At 40.8% G+C, this 22,291-nt stretch overlaps 1 protein-coding gene across 2 annotated transcripts in view; it reads right to left on the bottom strand.

Moving 5' to 3' along the window:
• The window catches only part of tbc1d19 (TBC1 domain family, member 19), a 54,068-nt gene extending 46,674 nt beyond the window's left edge, over positions 1-7,394 (bottom strand). For both annotated transcript variants that reach the window (XM_060924476.1, XM_060924483.1), the window contains exon 1: positions 7,325-7,394. In XM_060924476.1, coding sequence (XP_060780459.1) covers positions 7,325-7,377 — 53 coding nt within the window. In that variant the 5' untranslated portion in view covers positions 7,378-7,394. The remainder of the gene's footprint in view (positions 1-7,324) is intronic.
• Positions 7,395-22,291: the final 14,897 nt, after the last annotated feature.

Genomic DNA, 22,291 nt, shown 5'->3' with positions numbered 1-22,291 from the left:
CCTCCAGGTGCTCTGATTTCCCCCACAGTCCAAAGACATGCAGGTTAGGTTAACTGGTGACTCTAAATTGAGCGTAGGTGTGAATGTTAGTGTGAATGGTTGTCTGTGTCTATGTGTCAGCCCTGCGATGACCTGGCGACTTGTCCAGGGTGTACCCCACCTTTCGCCCGTAGTCAGCCGGGATAGGCTCCAGCTTGCCTGCGACCCTGTAGAACAGGATAAAGCGGCTAGAGATAATGAGATGAGATGAGAACTTTGGCTTTGATTACGGTACGCATTCACCATAGCAGTGTTTTGACAATCCTATGCAACATCACATTTATTTCCATCTAGAGCTGCATTAATTTTTCACCAAGATCCTGTATTGATGATGGGAGAGTTGAACCACTCAGTAAAGTATTCTCCAGCACATTCCCAAAGCCTTTCAATGGGGTTAAGATCAGGATTTTGTGGTGGTTAATTCATGTGTGAAAATGATTCCTCATGCTCCCTTGAAGCACTCTCACAATTTGAGTCCAATGAATCCTGGCACTGTCATCTCAGAATAAGCCTATTCCATCAGGAAAGAAAAAAATCCATTGATGTAATAACCTGGTCATTTGGTACATTCAGGTCGTCAGCTGACTTCACTTTATTACCTCATAACATTGCTGAGCCTCAAGCTGACCAACTGAAGCAACCAGAGATCATAATATTGCCTCCAGAAGCTTGTACAGTGGCCACGATGCATGATGGGTGCATCGCTTCATGCGCTTCCCTTCTTACCCTGACACGCCCACCACTCTGATATAGGGTAAAGTTTGAGTCATCAGACCACATGACCTCATTCCATTGGTTCAGAGTTCAATCTTTAAGCTCCCTAGCAAACTGAAGCCGTTTCTTCTGATTAATCTCACTAACAAGTGGTTTTCTTATGGACACACAGCTGTTTAGTCCCAATCCTGTGAATTCTCACCACATTATGGTGGGGTTTACATTAGACCATATCAGCGGATCATCAGATTAACGTTTTTAAAATGATTAGCGTGCACACAGTAACGCCAATACACGATTCGCGTGCACACAGCAACGCCAATACACGGATACGCTCGGCTCCGCAGGCATCCTGCACTCCAAATCACTCCGCCCTGAACAGCGAGTGCCCTCTGGAGGGTGCGCACTCCAGCCCTGCGCAGCTCACAGAGCACGCGAGTGAAGTGCACGAGCAGTGATTCGGGACTGAGCCGCTGTGTGTGTGATCCCAGTTCATATTGGGCATGCGTGTCACTTACCACTTGCAAGTGGAAGGATGGCAAGCCTAAAGACAATCATAACTACACAATGGGCAGTATTTGCATCAGTATTTGCAGTATTTTCATACTTTTATACTCTTTAATGAAAGGTGATACAAGGCGGAAGTCCGCGCCGTTTTTCAGCAGTCGCGTCACATGACCAACGCCAGCGAATCAGGAAGGTGGATGTCACAGTGACGTTGTCCAATGACGACGCCAGCTAGAGCTCAGCACAGCGTATCCGCGTATTCTCAATGTTTACACAGCACCGGACCAGACACGATCTGGATTGAATACGTGGACCCTGGCGGATTCCCGTTTCCCGGCGTTTCCAGGCATTTTAATGTAAACGGACAGTGCATCCGCGAAGAAAACGAGACAGATACAGTCTAATGTAAACTTGGCCTTAGTGTATGGAATGCTCTTACTTTCACTACTAAACATAGCCGTGAGTTCTACTGTTGACTTTTTACAGTTCAACTTCACCAAGCGTTTTATGATCTCCGAGCATGGTCAGTCAAGAGCTTTTTCTGACCGTATTTCTTCTACAAAGTTGGTGGTTCACCACTATCCTTCCAGGTTTTAATAATGAATTAGACAGATTTTAATCCAATTCCAGTCATTTCAGCAATCTCCTTAATTGTTTTCTTTGCTTGATGCAGGTCAATAATTTGACCCTTCTGAAACACAGTCGCATTGTTTCCATGACCATGGGACACATCTTCCAACATGGTTGTTTAAGAAATGAGAAGCCACTCACTGCATCAGGGTTAAAAGAATTGTTGCCAGCTGAAACACATTAATCACTGTAGTAATTATCCAATCAAAGGCGCTTAAGTATTTGGTTGATTAAATCCAAACAGTGACATTATTTGGCCAGGCACAGTGTTTGTTTGTTTGTTTGTTATGAGCGTTTTACTGGGGAATATGCCACTCGTATTTTTCATACAAAATACATCGTGGATCTGAGTGACATATTTAAATAATATTGGTTGGCTTTGAGTGGTCTATCAGATATATTCCATTCAGTTAGCATGATACTGAACAAGTTGAAGACAAGTTCAATATCATGCTAGCTGAACAGAATATAGCTGATATTCCACAAAAAATGCTAGCCAATATTATTATACATACACACTCTATTCATATCAGCATATCAACATACTCAAAGGCCAACGTTAGATTACCTGTGAGTCGCTGCTGTCAGCGCGGCAGTAAAGTCACCTTCCAGCCGGTGTAGCGTTCATCAGTAGTGTTAACGAATTCGAATAAAGCGGTCAAGCCAGTGCTATCGAGAGTAAGTAGCACAGGCTAACAACCGAGAAACTACGATTTCTGTCTCCAGACTCTTCTTCCACGCACACTCGTCGCAGTATTTTTCACTCATACTCAAGTGTTCATTTCCCTGTGTAATTTACTTTAGTTACTTTTAAAATCAACATTGACAACTATACACAGTGAAGCTACCTGGCACCCTGCCGCTAATCCCTTACAAAATCCTTTGCCCTGTTGCTTTTTTGGTGTCTGGCTAAGTTTTGGCTGAGCTCAAGTCCCAGCTCTAATAGTAACAGTTCACCACTGCCTGTAAATATGTGTGAAGAATATCTAATGAAGTTTTGGTAGCCTTTCAGGTGTTCAACGCGTCTTTCTCTGTCCCAGCGAACAAAGAAATGTTTCTGCGCATGCGCAGCAGAGAACTTTCTTATTGAATATTCGCAGCATCAGCTCCAACGGGTGATGTCATGTTGTCTTGACAACCATGCAATATTGTAAACCATATTTTATAGATGGGTCCGTCTCAGAAACTGGTCTCTCATTTAGTACATTATGGTCAAAAAATACATTTTCTAATTTTTTTTTTTTTTTGCATTTACCTAACACTCTTTTGTCATGTTTAATAAGAATAAAGATAGCATCTTGCTTTATCTGGCCTCCACTGTGGAAATTTTTTTTGATTACAATTCAAATGCTTTTGTAAAATTGATTTACAGATAAAATAACTACATCATGAAGAATTAAAGCCCCTCCTTCACAGATGAGTGAAAATATTAAATAAATTTCCTCTTTTTGATTGCTTGGGTTAAAAATGCCAAGTTATGATGACTGAATTGATTATTCACTTAAATATGAATAATATGATACATTTTGGGTATTTGATATGGCGAAATAGGACACAATGGAAAAATCAAGAACACACCGGAAAGATGAGAATAACGGCGCTGGTAAAAGAACAGCGACTGTACCGGCTGAAGGTCGCGCGGGTCTCTGCTGCGGCGCGCGAGCAACGGGACATCACTACCGCACCGGACGGAGCGCGAGGCAGGGGCGGGGCAAAATGACTGGCCGTAAATTCTATCAAAAGTTCGATCTAAATTGACCATGGTTGCAAAATATTGGACAAAAATACACAAACACTACGAAATATGAAAGTAAGATGAAAAAGAAACATTCTATTGCCTTATACTGCAAGACTAAAACAAAATAAAACTGTCAAAACTCACCTTTTCAGTGATAACGTCCGAACAGATCACCCGCGTAACAGAGAGACCGCAAATGGAAGCACGATCAACTTCTAACTGTTGGAGTGGAAAATTCTATTCTACACATGCAAATTGTTAATGTGTGTCCTTCCCCGCACACAAATAACACGCTACGGTAAAAAATAGACCACAACTCATTTTATAGCTCAGAAATTCATACAAGACCAGCTACCATCGTAACATATTCTGTAAGAAACATATTCTATCCCTAACTTTCAGCTTTCGTTTTAAAAACCAAAATCGCACATTTATAACTAAATTTTTATATGGCGTAGTGATTTTAAGTTACTACTTTTGGTGAGGTCGTGACCTTGACCCTGGGGCTTTCCATTTAGATCAAAACACACGATCGTACTGGTTTTGGGTATGCGGAAAACGGAGTTACAACGATGATCAAATATTTTGCATGATGTTTTATTACGGTTATGATTATTCTGTGAGCGCACAAATCCTTAGGTGTATAAAGTTACAACTTAAAATACAATTAGTGATAACTGTAGACTTTTCAGTGGACTACAGCCTTTTTAAGGGAATGCGATGGAGTCAGCCATTTGCACAATGTGCAATATAATGTGCAATATAAAGTGCAATATCTTTCTTGCTCTCCCCCCCACACACACACACACTTACCCTAACCCCACTTCTCCCCCCTTTCAACCCTTCCTCTCTTCCCCATATCTTATTCTTTTATATTTGTATATGTAAATACTTAATTTATTTTAATTTATCTAGAAGTTTTCTCTATTTCTTTTCTCTGTTTATCTGTAATGATGCTGCTGGAATCTTAATTTCCCTGAGGGAACCCTCACAAAGGGATCAATAAAGTTTTATCTAATCTCTAATCTAATCTATCATGTCCCAGATCAAGCCGCCATTTTTCCACAAATTTGCAGAATTTTTGCCAAATTCTGAATAGAGTATTCACATCAAAGATTTAGTATTATTTCTTTCATCATTTTATTTCAAATTAAAACCAACATCACCATTCAAAACCGTATAGTTTATTGACTGTGAGTATATTTAGTAGGGTACCCCCACAGTACCCAGTTTCTGAGACAGACCCATATATACATACACACACACAGTATCAGTCAAAAGTTGGGACACACCTTCTAATTCAGTGTTTTTTTGTTTATTTTTATTAATTAAAAGTCACTTCATGTCTTAAAGTAATGATGGATGTCGTTTCTCTTTACAACCCCGATTCCAAAAAAGTTGGGACAAAGTACAAATTGTAAATAAAAACGGAATGCAATGATGTGGAAGTTTCAAAATTCCATATTTTATTCAGAATAGAACATAGATGACATATCAAATGTTTAAACTGAGAAAATGTATCATTTAAAGAGAAAAATTAGGTGATTTTAAATTTCATGACAACAACACATCTCAAAAAAGTTGGGACAAGGCCATGTTTACCACTGTGAGACATCCCCTTTTCTCTTTACAACAGTCTGTAAACGTCTGGGGACTGAGGAGACAAGTTGCTCAAGTTTAGGGATAGGAATGTTAACCCATTCTTGTCTAATGTAGGATTCTAGTTGCTCAACTGTCTTAGGTCTTTTTTGTCGTATCTTCCGTTTTATGATGCGCCAAATGTTTTCTATGGGTGAAAGATCTGGACTGCAGGCTGGCCAGTTCAGTACCCGGACCCTTCTTCTACGCAGCCATGATGCTGTAATTGATGCAGTATGTGGTTTGGCATTGTCATGTTGGAAAATGCAAGGTCTTCCCTGAAAGAGACGTCGTCTGGATGGGAGCATATGTTGCTCTAGAACCTGGATATACCTTGATGGTGTCTTTCCAGATGTGTAAGCTGCCCATGCTACACGCACTAATGCAACCCCATACCATCAGAGATGCAGGCTTCTTAAATGAGCGCTGATAACAACTTGGGTCGTCCTTCTCCTCTTTAGTCCGAATGACACGGCGTCCCTGATTTCCATAAAGAACTTCAAATTTTGATTCGTCTGACCACAGAACAGTTTTCCACTTTGCCACAGTCCATTTTAAATGAGCCTTGGCCCAGAGAAGACGTCTGCGCTTCTGGATCATGTTTAGATACGGCTTCTTCTTTGAACTATAGGGTTTTAGCTGGCAACGGCGGATGGCACGGTGAATTGTGTTCACAGATAATGTTCTCTGGAAATATTCCTGAGCCCATTTTGTGATTTCCAATACAGAAGCATGCCTGTATGTGATGCAGTGCCGTCTAAGGGCCCGAAGATCACGGGCACCCAGTATGGTTTTCCGGCCTTGACCGTTACGCACAGAGATTCTTCCAGATTCTCTGAATCTTTTGATGATATTATGCACTGTAGATGATGATATGTTCAAACTCCTTGCAATTTTACACTGTCGAACTCCTTTCTGATATTGCTCCACTATTTGTCGGCGCAGAATTAGGGGGATTGGTGATCCTCTTCCCATCTTTACTTCTGAGAGTCGCTGCCACTCCAAGATGCTCTTTTTATACCCAGTCATGTTAATGACCTATTGCCAGTTGACCTAATGAGTTGCAATTTGGTCCTCCAGCTGTTCCTTTTTGTACCTTTAACTTTTCCAGCCTCTTATTGCCCCTGTCCCAACTTTTTTGAGATGTGTTGCTGTCATGAAATTTCAAATGAGCCAATATTTGGCATGAAATTTCAAAATGTCTCACTTTCGACATTTGATATGTTGTCTATGTTCTATTGTGAATACAATATCAGTTTTTGAGATTTGTAAATTATTGCATTCCGTTTTTATTTACAATTTGTACTTTGTCCCAACTTTTTTGGAATCGGGGTTGTACTTAGCTGAGCGGTTCTTGACATTATATGGATTACTACAGTTGTGGAATAGGGCTGTTTACTGTATTTTTATTATTTAATATTTGACCTCAAACACATTAAGAACGCAAGAACTTGCACTAATTAACTTTTGATGAGGCACCTGTTCATTGAAAAGCATTCCAGGTGACTCCCTCATGAAGCTGGTTAAGATAATGCCAATAGTGTGCACAGCGTCATCAAGGTAAATGCTGGCTACTTTGAAGAATTTAATATATGAAACATATCTCATCTCATTATCTCTAGCCGCTTTATCCTGTCCTACAGGGTCGCAGGCAAGCTGGAGCCTATCCCAGCTGACTACGGGCGAAAGGCGGGGTACACCCTGGACAAGTCGCCAGGTCATCACAGGGCTGACACATAGACACAGACAACCACACTCACACTCACACCTACGGTCAATTTAGAGCCACCAGTTAACCTAACCTGCATGTCTTTGGACTGTGGGGGAAACCGGAGCACCCGGAGGAAACCCACGCGGACACGGGGAGAACATGCAAACTCCACACAGAAAGGCCCTCGCCGGCCACGGGGCTCGAACCCGGACCTTCTTGCTGTGAGGCGACAGCGCTAACCACTACACCACCCCAAAATACAGAAAAACCTATGAATGAGTAGGTGTGTCCAAACTTTTGACCTGTACTGTTTATTTATTGATTATCACAATTAGATTTAAACTTACATGTGCAATTCTCTGTACACTGCATTTTGAAGCTTCCTCTCCCAACCTAGCATAGAGAGTGAAAAAGGGTTAGCTTCCTAAATTAATTATTTAGTGAATGTTGAAAAAAATAAAAATTAAAACAAACAAATCTCAGCGTGTCTCCATCGCTACAGTAATGACTGCTCTGCTGTCTCTGCAGTACCCGGATGCTGAATCCTGGGTACCTGAGGCTCTGAGGAAATTCCGGACATCTTCTTTTAATGATTCAAGCTTTATCTCCGGCCTATGTAAACATTCCTGTAATTAAAAAAAAACCACAAGTGTACATATTTTAATGAATAGTTTTATATACTGTACCACTGCTGACAGTTCAATAATAATAAGAAATGGAGTGATGTTACTGTGAGTCTGAGCTGAGCAGATGATGATGATGATGATGACTCACTTTGGCTTGTTTCTCCAGCTGGGAGTGTAAATGAGTTCCTCTGAGCTGCTGGACAACTTGAGCGATGGTGACAGATATCTCTGTTCCTTCGTCCATCTTCATTGATATTAATCGTCAGAATCCTGAGTGATTATTTTCGCGTCATGTAGTCGCGCAGCATCTAAGCACGAAGCACCGTATCTTAGCAACTGACAAGCGCACGCGTCCGGAAACAAAGACCCTGAAACATGGTTCCTACCTTCACCGTCTTCCACAATAAGATCGTTCATTCTGATGAAAATATTTAAATATTTGCCCAGTTTGTGATAAATATGATCAGTATTATTTTATAAGTTTGCCTGTATTAGCCTACCCATTGTTCTCAAACGTGTAAAATAAACCCCAGTCAGTACAGATTTATTTTCTGGAAGTTATTTAAATGTGTACAATAATAGTTTTGTGTATTTATTGGAGCCTATTCCTAAACTTTCCCTAAGAGAGGACATTAGGTACAAGTTGGTCATATTTATAGGCCTACTTGTTTTGAGTTACTGAAGTTTGGATTAAATCCATTCAATTCAAGTGACTATTAAAACAACTATTATAACTCAGTAATAAATATAATAACATTTGTAATCATAGGTCATGAGTTGGCGGCACGGTGGTGTAGTGGTTAGCACTGTCGTCTCACAGCAAGAAGGTCCTGGGTTCGAGCCCCGTGGCCGGCGAGGGCCTTTCTGTGTGGAGTTTGCATGTTCTCCCCGTGTCCGCGTGGGTTTCCTCCAGGTGCTCCGGTTTCCCCCACAGTCCAAAGACATGCAGGTTAGGTTAACTGGTGACTCTAAATTGACCGTAGGTGTGAATGGTTGTCTGTGTCTATGTGTCAGCCCTGTGATGACCTGGCGACTTGTCCAGGGTGTACCCCGCCTTTCGCCCGTAGTCAGCTGGGATAGGCTCCAGCTTGTCTGCAACCCTGTAGGACAGGATAAAGCGGCTAGAGATAATGAGATGAGAATGAGATGAGGTCATGAGTTCCACCTCTGTAGCTACTAAATTGAGAATCTCAGATCTCGCTACAGTGGTGCTTGAAAGTTTGTGAACCCTTTAGAATTTTCTATATTTCTGCATAAATATGACCTAAAACATCATCAGATTTTCACACAAGGCCTAAAAGTAGATAAAGAGAACCCAGTTAAACAAATGAGACAAAAATATTATACTTGGTCATTTATTTATTGAGGAAAATGATCCAATATTACATATCTGTGAGTGGCAAAAGGATGTGAACCTTTGCTTTCAATATCTGGTGTGACCCCCTTGTACAGCAATAATTGCAACTACACATTTCTGGTAACTGTTGATCAGTCCTGCACACCGGCTTGGAGGAATTTTAGCCCATTCCTCCGTACAGAACAGCTTCAACTCTGGGATGTTGGTGGGTTTCCTCACATGAACTGCTCGCTTCAGGTCTTCCCACAACATTTCCATGGGATTAAGGTCAGGACTTTGACTTGGCCATTCCAAAACATTACCTTTATTCTTCTTTAACCATTTTTGGTAGAATGACTTGTGTGCTTAGGGTCATTGTCTTGCTGCATGACCCACCTTTTCTTGAGATTCAGTTCATGGACAGATGTACTGACATTTTCCTTTAGAATTCACTGGTATAATTCAGAATTCATTGTTCCATCAATGATGGCAAGCCGCCCTGGCCCAGATGCAGCAAAACAGGCCCAAACCATGATACTACCACCACCATGATTCACAGATGGGATAAGGTTCTTATGCTGGAATGCAGTGTTTTCCTTTCTCCAAACATAACGCTTCTCATTTAAACCAAAAAGTTCTATTTTGGTCTCATCCATCCACAAAACATTTTTTCTAATAGCCTTCTGGCTTGTCCATGTGATCTTTAGCAAACCAGATGAGCAGCAATGTTCTTTTTGGAGAGCACTGGATTTCTCCTTGCAACCCTGCCATGCACACCATTGTTGTTCAGTGTCCTCCTGATGGTGGACTCATGAACATTAACATTAGCCAATGTGAGAGAGGCCTTCAGTTGCTTAGAAGTTACCGTGCGGTCCTTTGTGACCTTGCCAACTATTACACGCCTTGCTCTTGGAGTGATCTTTGTTGGTCAACCACTCCTGGGGAGGGTAACAATGGTCTTGAATTTCCTCCATTTGTACACAATCTGTCTGATTGTGGATTGGTGGAGTCCAAACTCTTTAGAGATGGTTTTGTAACCTTTTCCAGCCTGATGAGCAGCAACAACGCTTTTTCTGAGGTCCTCAGAAATCTCTTTTGTTCGTGCCATGATACACTTCCCCAAACATGTGTTGTGAAGATCAGACTTTGATAGATCTCTGTTCTTTAAATAAAACAAGGATGCCCACTCACACCTGATTGTCATCCCATTGATTGAAAACACCTGACTTGAATTTCACCTTCAAATTAACTGCTAATCCTAGAGGTTCACATACTTTTGCCACTCACAGATATGTAATATTGGATCATTTTTCTCAATAAATAAATGACCAAGTATAATATTTTTATCTCATTTGTTTAACTGGGTTCTCTTTATCTACTTTTAGGCCTTGTGTGAAAATCTGATGATGTTTTAGGTCATATTTATGCAGAAATATAGAAAATTCTAAAGGGTTCACAAACTTTCAAGCGCCACTGTATACTTCTAACAGTAGACAATGTCATGGAGCAAATCATTACAATGCAGGGGCATAGCTAGGATTTTTCAAAGTGGGGGTCACACACTGACTGGCAGCCTGAGTACATACCTGCAGGTTTGTAAATGAAAAAATACACTGAATACATTTGAGAAAATAACGCGGTCTTTGCATCATTCATCTTTCATCTCATGTTGCGAGCTGTTGAGATGTCGGACAATGATTAGGCCAAATCAGCTTTATCTGGCAGTGTATGGATCGCAGCTCGACATCTTACCCTAGTCAACCAATGCAGATCTCTCTATTATTGTTGTGACAACCGCGGAGAGTTCAAAATAGCCAAACCTGATACAATATCTACATTGGCACAGCTGTCTTCTTCTTCTTTTGGCTGCTCCCGATTAGGGGTCGCCACAGCGGATCTTTTGTCTCCGTTGCTCCCTGTCTTCCGCATCCTTCTCTACCACACCTGCCACTTTCATGTCCTCTCTCACCACATCCATGTATCTCCTCTTTGGCCTTCCTCGTTTTCGTTTACCTGGCAGCTCCATCCTCAACATTCTCCTTCCAACATGCTCTGCATCTCTTCTCAGGATGTGCCCATACCATCCCAGTCTCATCTCTCTTAGCTTAATTCCCAAGCTCTCCACATGTGCTGTCCCTCTGATGTGCTCGTTCCTTATCCTGTCCAACCTTGTCACTCCTATCGCAAACCTTAACATCCTCAACTCCGCCACCTCCAACTTTGCCTCTTGTCTCTTCATTAAGGGTACGGTCTCCAATCCAGACATCACAGCTGGTCTCACTACTGTCTTATACATCTTACCTTTCACTTTTGCTGGGACTTTCCTATCACAAATGACTCCCGAAATCCTTCTCCAACTGCTCCACCCTGCCTGCACTCTCTTTCTCACCTCACTATCGCAGCCCCTATTTTCCTGCACAGTTCACCCCAGGTACATTAACACAGCCGTCTATCTTATAAATATGAAGACTTGGGTGGCTTAATGCAATAGCAATCAGCTGTTCTGAATCAAACTGTCTGTACATTCGTAAACTAAGTGTTTCCAGATCTTTCAATTAACTACAGTTGTGCAGAATGTTTGTGGCAATTACATCATTTACGTTATGGCAATACTCTAAATACAACTCTTTCAAATGCACTAAATGTATTACAAAAGAAATGTCTTCTGTGAGAAAGTTTGTCAACAAATCTAAAATAACAAGGTTTGAGCAATTTCCCAATGTTTGTGTAAGACTGAATTTACTAAACTGAAAGGTGAAATGTTGTTCAAAATTGCCGTTAAAATAAAGATGGTGAAAGTGAGTACAATGCCTCTCAAAAATGCTCTTAAAACTATGAATGGTGTCGAAAGGAGGATGTCCTGTATCTTCTAATGTGAAACATTTCCATAACACGGCCGTGTGAGATAGCTGCAGCAGCCTTTTGCAGGTGCTCAACAAGCTATGGAACGCTGTCGAGAGCAGTAGGTGCTTCATAATCTTCAAGATTATTTCATCTGGCAAATCAAGAAAGCCTACATTGACCAAGAAGAATGGTTGAGTTTACTAACTGTTCTAATGTTTTGGGCTAATTCTATCAAACCAGAGGTGGACAAAGTACCCAACTTCATTACTTCAGTCAAAATACAGATCCCACTGGTCAAATGCTACTCCAATACAAGTGAAAGTTGTACAGTCAAATTTTTACTTAAGTTAAAATACTGAAGTACTCGCTTTTAAAAATACTTAAGTATTAAAAGTACATTTTCTGTCAATGCATCATTGTATTATTGCCACAATGCTTATAATACCTAATGCCTCTGAAGCAACCTACTGGATTTACAAAACAAACACATGCTGTGCCATCATGGTGGTTTAACATTAAGCTAGCTAGTCAGTGAAGCTCCACCTGACATGCTAGCAAACGCTTTTCAAACTCAAAATCATATTGGGTAGCTAACGCTACTAGAAAATAAAGATTTCTACATTCTGTTTAGGGCGGCACAGTGGTGTAGTGGTTAGCGCTGTCGCCTCACAGCAAGAAGGTCCGGGTTCGAGCTCCGTGGCCGGCGAGGGCCTTTCTGTGCGGAGTTTGCATGTTCTCCCCGTGTCCGCGTGGGTTTCCTCCGGGTGCTCCGGTTTCCCCCACAGTCCAAAGACATGCAGGTTAGGTTAACTGGTGACTCTAAATTGACCGTAGGTGTGAATGTGAGTGTGAATGGTTGTCTGTGTCTATGTGTCAGCCCTGTGATGACCTGGCGACTTCTCCAGGGTGTACCCCGCCTTTCGCCTGTAGTCAGCTGGGATAGGCTCCAGCTTGCCTGCGACCCTGTAGAAGGATAAAGCGGATAGAGATGATGAGATGAGACATTCTGTTTATTTGGCAAGATTATGCTAAAACCTATTTCTGAAAGCACTTCAGATAAGTTAACGTTATTCATGTTAGCGTAACTCTGTTTTTACATGCTAACTAACAGTGTCCAAGTTAACTAGCTATGTGTTAACGTTAGCCGTGATCAAAGCGATGGAAACTTGGAGGGCAAATCCATAGAAAGTCGTTTGACTAATCAGACTGCATAGCTATTGCAACGTTATCGCTAGCTCTGAAGCACAGACAACTTCATTGCAAGCTTTCTCTTGGAATAAAACATTTATATACCTCAATATGCTTCCACAGGTCAGACGGCAAGTTTTTGTCGGCTGTGATGTGGTTCGTTTTCAGCAAACAAAGCAAACATTTAAAACAAAATGAATCTTTATTTCTTTCAGAAAACTGAAACATGAGTTCCAGGTATGGCCATGGGTGCGTGCATTCTCCAGAAGAACCGCCTCCTTCCATTCTGCCATCAACTGATTGTGTTCAAATAATGCTGCAGAGAAATAATTGAACTTGATTTTATACGGTCTATGGATGTGACGTGACCCTAGTGATTACTGACAGGCTGTCTCAGTGTCACCTGCAAAAAAAACACTCACATTTTAGAAAATAAAATAAAAAACATCCACTTTCAAAGCTGCTTCATAGTAACGAGTAACGAGGACCTTGATAGAAATGTAGTGGAGTAAAAAGTACGATATTTGTCTTTCAAATGTAGTGAAGTTAAAGTCATAAGTTTCCAAAAAAATAAATACTCAAGTAAAGTACAGATACTCAAAAAGTGTACTTAAGTACAGTACTCAAGTAAATGTACTTCGTTTATGGATGTAAATATGCAACAAAAATAATTACTATTGCTAGTTTTAGGTAGCTTAGAAACCGGCTCTTCCATTATTGCTGTTTCTTCCACGTTTTCTTGATGTTGTGTTCTAGAAATGGCACACTAAAACTTTGCTTCGAAGCCACAAAATGCAACTTTAATGGAAAAAAATATATAATAAATTGCTTACCTCTCTTCACGTCAAAAGAAGGAGGAAAGTTTCGCTTGTTTTGAATTATTAACATATGAGGAAATACTGTTAATACGAATTATTAACACATGAGGAAATACTCATAATTCGCAACTAAAAAGACTGCAGCTACACTGGCAGCTTGGCCATGCTTTCGAGTACAACCATGTTGCACTTGCACAGAACTGGGTTTTCGCACCCAAACCACAGGAAGTCCATACAAGCTTATAGAAACCCTAATGAGGCTGAGGTGACAAGCTAGTTTTAAAAAAAATGTTAGAAAAATTACAGTCGGCGCTTTTCTAATATTCTTATGCAGCTATTGAAAAAATGTATGGTCCAACAAGGGGGGGGCACGGGCACTCCAGGACACCCCCCCAGCTACGCCCCTGCAATGCAATATATATTGGATATTATAGGGTTGTGCGAATATATGAAGTTGATCTTTGAGTGGTGAATATATATATATATATACTACTGCATCTCAGAAAATTTTAATATTGTGCAACGGAAGGTCACTTGGTTCAACCTCTGGAGAGCAGACGTTCATAACATCAGATTCTTAGTCCAGGCCGTGTATGACGTCCTACCAAGCCCAAGTAACCTCCATGTCTGAGGAAAAATAGAAACACCATCTTGTCCCCAGTGTCCAGGACGGGGATCCCTGGAACACCTCCTCAGCAGCTGCCCAAAAGCCCTTGGAGAAGGGCGCTATCGCTGGCGCCACGACCAGGTTCTTAGGGCAGTTTCTGACAGCATAGCCACAGCTATCAGTACCACCAAGAGCCATAGCAGGGTACAGACCATTAAGTTCCACAGAGCCGGAGAGAAGCCCGAGAAACAACCATGGGCAAGGTCAGGCCTCCTCACCACCGCGGCTGACTGGCAACTATAAGTAGATCTAGGCAAACAGCTAAAGTTTCCAGCCAGGATAACATCTATGCGGCTCCAACCAAATATGATCCTTTTGTCAGAATCCACCAAGCAATTGATCATGCTGGAACTCACAGTTCCTTGGGAAGAGCGCATGGACGAGGCCAACGAAAGGAAACACGCCAAGTACCAGGAACTGGTGGACGAGTGCAGGAGTCAGGGCTGGAAAACCTTCTGTGAACCTCTGGAGGTGGGCTGTCGAGGATTTGCAGGGCGGTCCCTCTGCAAAGTTCTCTCAGTGCTGGGCCTCACAGGGGAGGTGAAGTGGAAGGCTATTAGGTCCGCGACTGAAGCCGCCGAGAAAGCCACAAGGTGGCTATGGATTAAGAGGGCAGATCCGTGGGCGAGTGCTGCTGGGACACAGGCCGGAGTCTGATCACCTCCGGTCGGGTCGCCTGGGCGAGGGTATCTGATGTTGAAAGACCCGAAACACCCAATGACCCCAGGTTACATCACTGATGATGTGTCCCGGCGCATCCGTGAGATGTATCTTTCAAATATATATATATATATATATATATATATATATATATATATATATATATATATATATATATTAGTGCATCTCAGAAAATTTGAATATTGTGAAAAAGTTCAATATTTTCCATCAGTTATTTAAGAAAGTGAAAATGTTATATATTATAGACTCATTACACATAAACTAAAATGCTTCAAGCACTTTTCTATTTTAATTTTAATCAGTATGGCATACAGTACAAAAACACAAAAAAAACCCATCTCAAAATATTAGAATATTTCATTTCAAGTTTGAGTAAAACAGTATGAACACAGTGTATCTCTCGGTCTAGTTCAGTACACACAACCACAATCATGGGGAAGACTGCTGACTTGACTGTTGTCCAGAAGATGATCACTGATGCCCTCCACAAGGAGGGTAAGCCACAAGGTCATTGCTGAAAAGGGTGGCTGGAAAAGGTGCACAAGCAACAGGGATGGCCGCAGTCTTGAGAGGATTGTCAAGAAAAGTTGATTCAAGAACTTGGGAGAGCTTCACAAGGAGTGGACTGAGGTTGTTGTCAGTGTATCAAGACCCATCACGAACAGACATCTTCAAGAAAGGGGATACAACTTTTGCATTCCTAATATCAAGCTACTCCTGAGCCAGAGACAATGTCAGAAGTGTCTTATCTGGGCTAAGGAGAGAAAGAAATGGACTGTTGCTCAGTGGTCCAAAGTCCTCTTTTCAGATGAAAGTACATTTTGCATTTAATTTGGAAATCACTGTTCTAGAGCCTGGAGGAAGAGTGGAGAGGCACAGAATCCAAGGTGTTTGAAGCCCAGTGTGAAGTTTCCGCAGTCTGTGATGATTTGGGGTGCCATGTCATCTGCTGGTTTTGGTCCACTGTATTTTATCAAGTCCAAAGTCAACACAGCCATCTACCAGGAGATTTTAGAGCACTTCATGCTTCCATCTGCTGACGAGCTTTTTGGAGATGCTGATTTCCTTTTCCAGCAGGACTTAGCACCTACCCACAGTGCCAAAACTACTACTAAATGGTTTGCTGACCATGATATTACTGTGTTTGATTGGCCAGCCAACTTGCCTAACCTGAACCCCATAGAGAATCTATGGGGTATTGTCAAGAGGAAGATGAGAAACACCCGACCCAAAAATACAGATACGCTGAAGGCCACTATCAAAGCAACCTGGGCTTCAATAACACCTCAGCAGTGCCACAGACTGATCACCTCCATGCCACACCGCATTGATACAGTAATTCATGGTAAAGGAGCCACAACCAAGTATTGAATGTATAAATGAATATACTTTTCAGAAGTTGGACATTTCTGTATTGTAAATCCTTTTTTTGATTGATCTTAGGGAATATTCTAATAATTTGAGACACTGGATTTCTGATTTTCATGAGCTATAAGCTATAATCATCAAAATTAAAACAAAAAAGGCTTTAAATATTTCACTTTACATGTAATGAATATAGAATATATGAAAGTTTACCTTTTTGAATTAAATTATGAAAAAAAGAACTTTTTCATGGTATTCTAATTTTTTGAGATGCACTAGTATATCATGAGTGAGTGAAGCTAACAAACGATATATTTTTCAACACGAGAAGATAAACTTCATATCTTCGTGCTACTGTATAATGTTCTTTATATTATATGGACACATCCACAAAAAATACAAAAGTTTTTGACAACACGCATCAAGTCAGCAGGAAAACACTGGGAGTGACGTCATCAGAGTGAAATATTATTTAAATATATCACTCGGATCCACGATGTATTTCATATGAAAAATGCGAGTTTTCCAACATGACACGATAGACTTCATATCTTCAAGCTAACGTATGATTTTCTTTTTATTATATAGATACATTCATAAGCAAAAAGTATCCAAATTTATCAAAACAATTCATCGATTTCCTCACTAGTGACATGTATAGATTTATGTTACAGGTTTGGTTCTCCGTGTCCTGGATGTAGCAGGTATTAAAAAATATGAGTGGTGTATTTCCCAGTAAAACACTCGTTTCCATACAATACAATACAATACAATACAATACAATACAATACAATACAATACAATACAATAAGAAACACAGTCGTAATTAGCAATGAGTTAAAAATCAGTAGTGGAGTATAGTATAAGATGTAGTTAAAGTAAATTAGTTTAACAAGATGGGGTTCAGAGCAATTTTGAATTTTGTAATGGAGTCCAATATGCAAATGTGAGGTGAATGAGGAAGAGGTGAGAGTGGCAAGGAAAAACTCCCTGGGACAACATGAGGAAGAAACCTTGAGAGGAACTAGATACAATAGGGAACCCATACTTTTCTGGATGTACACTTTGTGGCCACTGCATTGGCTATATCTACCTTATAGCTGCACTTATTGGCCATATAAGTCTACTATATAGAAACACTTTATAGATATGTGATTCCTGGCTGTACCCCATTTATAACCACAATCAGATTACCACTGGCCAGATATTATTTGAGTGAATCATTCTCAGTACTAGCATTGACAAATTAGTGATATTGTAGAGTAGGTTGCACTGATGTGATTGGGGTGCCATTTGTCTCTCATCTCATCTCATTATCTCTAGCCGTTTTATCCTTCTACAGGGTTGCAGGCAAGCTGGAGCCTATCCCAGCTGACTACGGGCGAAAGGCGGGGTACACCCTGGACAAGTCGCCAGGTCATCACAGGGCTGACACATAGACACAGACAACCATTCACACTCACATTCACACCTACGGTCAATTTAGAGTCACCAGTTAACCTAACCTGCATGTCTTTGGACTGTGGGGGAAACCGGAGCACCCGGAGGAAACCCACGCGGACACAGGGAGAACATGCAAACTCCGCACAGAAAAGCCCTCGCCGGCCACGGGGCTCAAACCCGGACCTTCTTGCTGTGAGGCGACAGTGCTAACCACTACACCACCGTGCCGCTGGTGCCATTTGTGTCCCACTGATATTACATATACAAATATGTAGAGTATACACTGATCAGCCATAACATTAAAACTAATGACAGGTGACGTGAATAACACTGATTATCTCATTACAATGGCACCTGTTCGGGGGTGGGATTGATTAGGCAGCAAGAGAACAGTCAGTTCTTGAAGTTGATGTGTTGGAAGCAGGAAAAATGGGCAAGCGTAAGGATCTGAGCGACTTTGACAAGGACCACATTGTGATGGTTAGATGACTGGGTCTGAGCATCTCCAAAATGGCACATCTTGTAGAGTGTTCCCGGTATGCAGTGCTTAGTACCATACCTACCAAAAGTGGTCCAAGGAAGGACAACCAGTGAACCAGCAACAGGGTCATGGGTGTCGAAGGCTCACTGATTCGCATGGGGAATGAAAGCTAGTCCATATGGTCCAATCCCACAGAAAATCTATTGTAGCACAAACTGTTGAAAAAGTTAATGCTGGCTAAAATAGAAAGGTATCAGCATTAACTTTTTCAGCAGTTTATGCTACATAGAAAGGCCCCAATCAGCCTTCTTCTTGCTGTGAGATGACAGTGCAAAGCGCTGCACCACCATGCCAATCATCTCATCTCCTTATCTCTATCCGTTTTATCCTGTTCTACAGGGTCGCAGGCAAGCTGGAGCCTATCCCAGCTGACTACGGGCGAAAGGCGGGGTACACCCTGGACAAGTCGCCAGGTCATCACAGGGCTGACACATAGACACAGACAACCATTCACACTTACGGTCAATTTAGAGTCACCAGTTAACCTAACCTGCATGTCTTTGGGGGAAACTGGAGCACCCGGAGGAAATCCATGCGGACACGGGGAGAACATGCAAACTCCGCACAGAAAGCCCCTCGCCGGCCACGGGGATCGAACCTGGACCTTCTTGCTGTGAGGCGACAGCGCTAACCACTACACCACCGTGCCGCCCTCATGCCAATCATTGAAATGCTTAAAAAAATTTTACTTTTACAATAATGTGTGAATCCATTCAACTTCTCATGACTGAAACATTCTTTTTCCATGAACCATCTTATGAAAACTATCCCACAGCTTTCACTCAACCCTGTTCCCAGAACACCCTTGTTAATATTTGGATAATAATCACATGTTCAACAGGAAGTGGCATAATCCAAATTTCCTGAAGATCACGGGAAGAAGAAAACTGGTTTCTCGTCCTTTTTTCTTTATTTTAAATGATCTTATGATATTGACTTCTAGGGTCATGTTGTGAGTACAACCCTGTTACCCAAATAATAGCTTAAATTATATTATTAATTACATTTTATTAAGTTAATCCTTAGAATATCCTTAATGTCCTCATGCCATTATCATATATTTTAGCTAACCACATTTTGTGTTATATGTAATTCTGTGCTTTAAAAAATTCTCATTGACAAGTAAAATGCAAACAATCCGCAAAGAAATTGTTTCATTTTTATGAGTTACAATGCCTAACCACAAATGAGGTCTCACATACAGATGTATAAAGCAGCAATACTGGACGTTTAACCACCCAGGTCACTTAGGAGTTAAGATGCAGTCCACAAAATATCTAATGAAAGACGAGAGGACAATTAGCATAAATGTGCAGAAGATGAGCTATAGTCTCTAATAATATCCAGTAGCTGCACATGCATGACTTTAGAAATGACAAAAAAAAAAGACTAAGAAAAATGATGTGTAAAACTTGACATTGGTGTTAATAATGATCTCGGAAATGGGTGCAGTGGAGCTGAGGCAGGATCTAGATGACAGAAAGAAAACCATTATTAGATGGAATAATATTCACGACCTGTGCTTTTAAAGTTGTTCTCTCTCACTGGCAGTAGTTCATTACTGTTAGTATATTTGACAGATCTGAGTTTGCATAAAAATGCCATTGGCTCTGCTTTATTTCATGTATTGTGGTTCTATTCAGTCAGATCAATCGGTTCAACTCAAGCTTAAAATATTTTTAAAAAGACTAAGTTTTACATAGGTTAGTGTCACCATACTAACCTGTATTAAACTTAATCTTTTGAGATATTTTAAAATGTCCTTTATATATACTGTATTATTTATTATACTGAATTAAATTAATCTCAGATGTCCGAATAATTGCCTGAAACTTAACTAATTACCACCTACAGAGCTTCAGAAACAAGACTAAGGAACTGTTTTAGTCTTTATAAAGTGATTATTCAGAAATCAGGTTATTCTAGCCTTAAAAAATAAATAAATAAATATTTAGGATACATGGCCCTATGAAAATAATAATGTCATATGTTTAGTTGATACCAAGAAAACAGTGATTATGTTTAATAGGCTATCTATAATTATATTTGTTACTGGAAGCATGAAGGGTGGAAACTGTCTGATTAAATGATTTGTCACTCAACTGAATTTCAAGATCATTTTCAAATTGCCTCGTACAATTTCATTTCAAATCATTAGAGCCGCCAGTTAGGAAATGGGTAACAAACACTGCATCCTTTTTTTTCTTTTTTTGCAGTGATCATTCTTTTAATCTGAGTGTTTTATTGTTTATAACATCTCATCTCATCTCATTATCTCTAGCCGCTTTATCCTGTCCTACAGGGTCGCAGGCAAGCTGGAGCCTATCCCAGCTGACTACGGGCGAAAGGTGGGGTACACCCTGGACAAGTCGCCAGGTCATCACAGGGCTGACACATAGACACAGACAACCATTCACACTCACATTCACACCTACGCTCAATTTAGAGTCACCAGTTAACCTAACCTGCATGTCTTTGGACTGTGGGGGAAACCGGAGCACCTGGAGGAAATCCATGCGGACACGGGGAGAACATGCAAACTCCACACAGAAAGGCCCTCGCCGGCCACGGGGCTCGAACCCAGACCTTCTTGCTGTGAGGCGACAGCGCTAACCACTACGCCACCGTGCCGCCCTTGTTTATAACAATTTTGAAAAATTTGCCATAGATGTAACTAGCAAAAGTCTTTACTGAATCAACAAAATTGTGCAAAAACACAGTCTGTAATTATCTGATAATATTTTTACTCTTTGCATGTAGAGCCTTGACAGTTGATGAAAGTATAATCTAAATGTTTATCATTAAAATACATTATTTAACCACTGAAAGAATTAAGACATATTGTAATTTGCTCAAAGATAAAACACAAATTTATACTTTCATTTATTATTATTAGGCTTTCTTTGATGCATACTGTACATTAATTGTGTATTCTTCTTTAAGAATACTCTTCGTGGAATAAGTGATGTAATGTAGGTTATTTTTACTTGGCACTTATAAGCTGGAAGCATTTTTGTTCCATTTTCCACCTGTCCATTATCCGCTTATATCTCTTTCTCCTGCCTTAAAGTTGCTCTCATACCAGAGCTGCTTACTAACATTACTGCAAGCTTAAAGGAACTCTACAGTTGTTCTGATTAAGTGTTTTGCAACACAGGATGAAATTTAATTTTCAACTCAATCTCATGCATTAAAATTTGTCCTGGCTGAGTTCACAAATCATTAGTACTGCCTCGGAAACGGACAGAGAAAATTGCTTCATCTAGCACTTGGGAGAACTCTTCAAGCTTGCAACACAACACCTATATAAAATGGTTTCCCATTCTGTCAAAGTTTCACGTAGGAACATAAAACCATCTAAATAACCTTTAGGCTTAAAGGCCCAACAGTGGCAGTGCTGGGGCTTGAACTTTAACCTCTTACTCAGTAACTCAAGAGCCTTAACCATTGCACCATCACCACCCTGATTAAAGGGACCAGTAAATAGTTGAGATTTTCAATATGCCTTCCAGTTATTTATACAACACACTACTGCAGTGACATGGCCACTCTGACTTCCATCAAAATTTCTAGGGAAATTTTGCAGTAGTGGTTTCCTGTTGCCTTCTACTGGATTATTATAGAGGTTTTCTCCTCTCAACCATTCACACATTCGCACCTATGGGCAGTTTAGAGTAGTTAGCTGACCTAACTGCATGTCTTTGGACTAGCGCACCCGAGGAAATCCACACAGGCAAGGGAAGAACATGCAAACTCCACACAGAAAGGGCCCCCAGAAAGGCTTGAACCCAGAACCTTCTTGCTG

Source organism: Neoarius graeffei, chromosome 1, assembly GCF_027579695.1.
Source record: "Neoarius graeffei isolate fNeoGra1 chromosome 1, fNeoGra1.pri, whole genome shotgun sequence".
NCBI lineage: Eukaryota > Metazoa > Chordata > Actinopteri > Siluriformes > Ariidae > Neoarius > Neoarius graeffei.
This window is presented reverse-complemented; position numbering and strand designations above follow the sequence as displayed.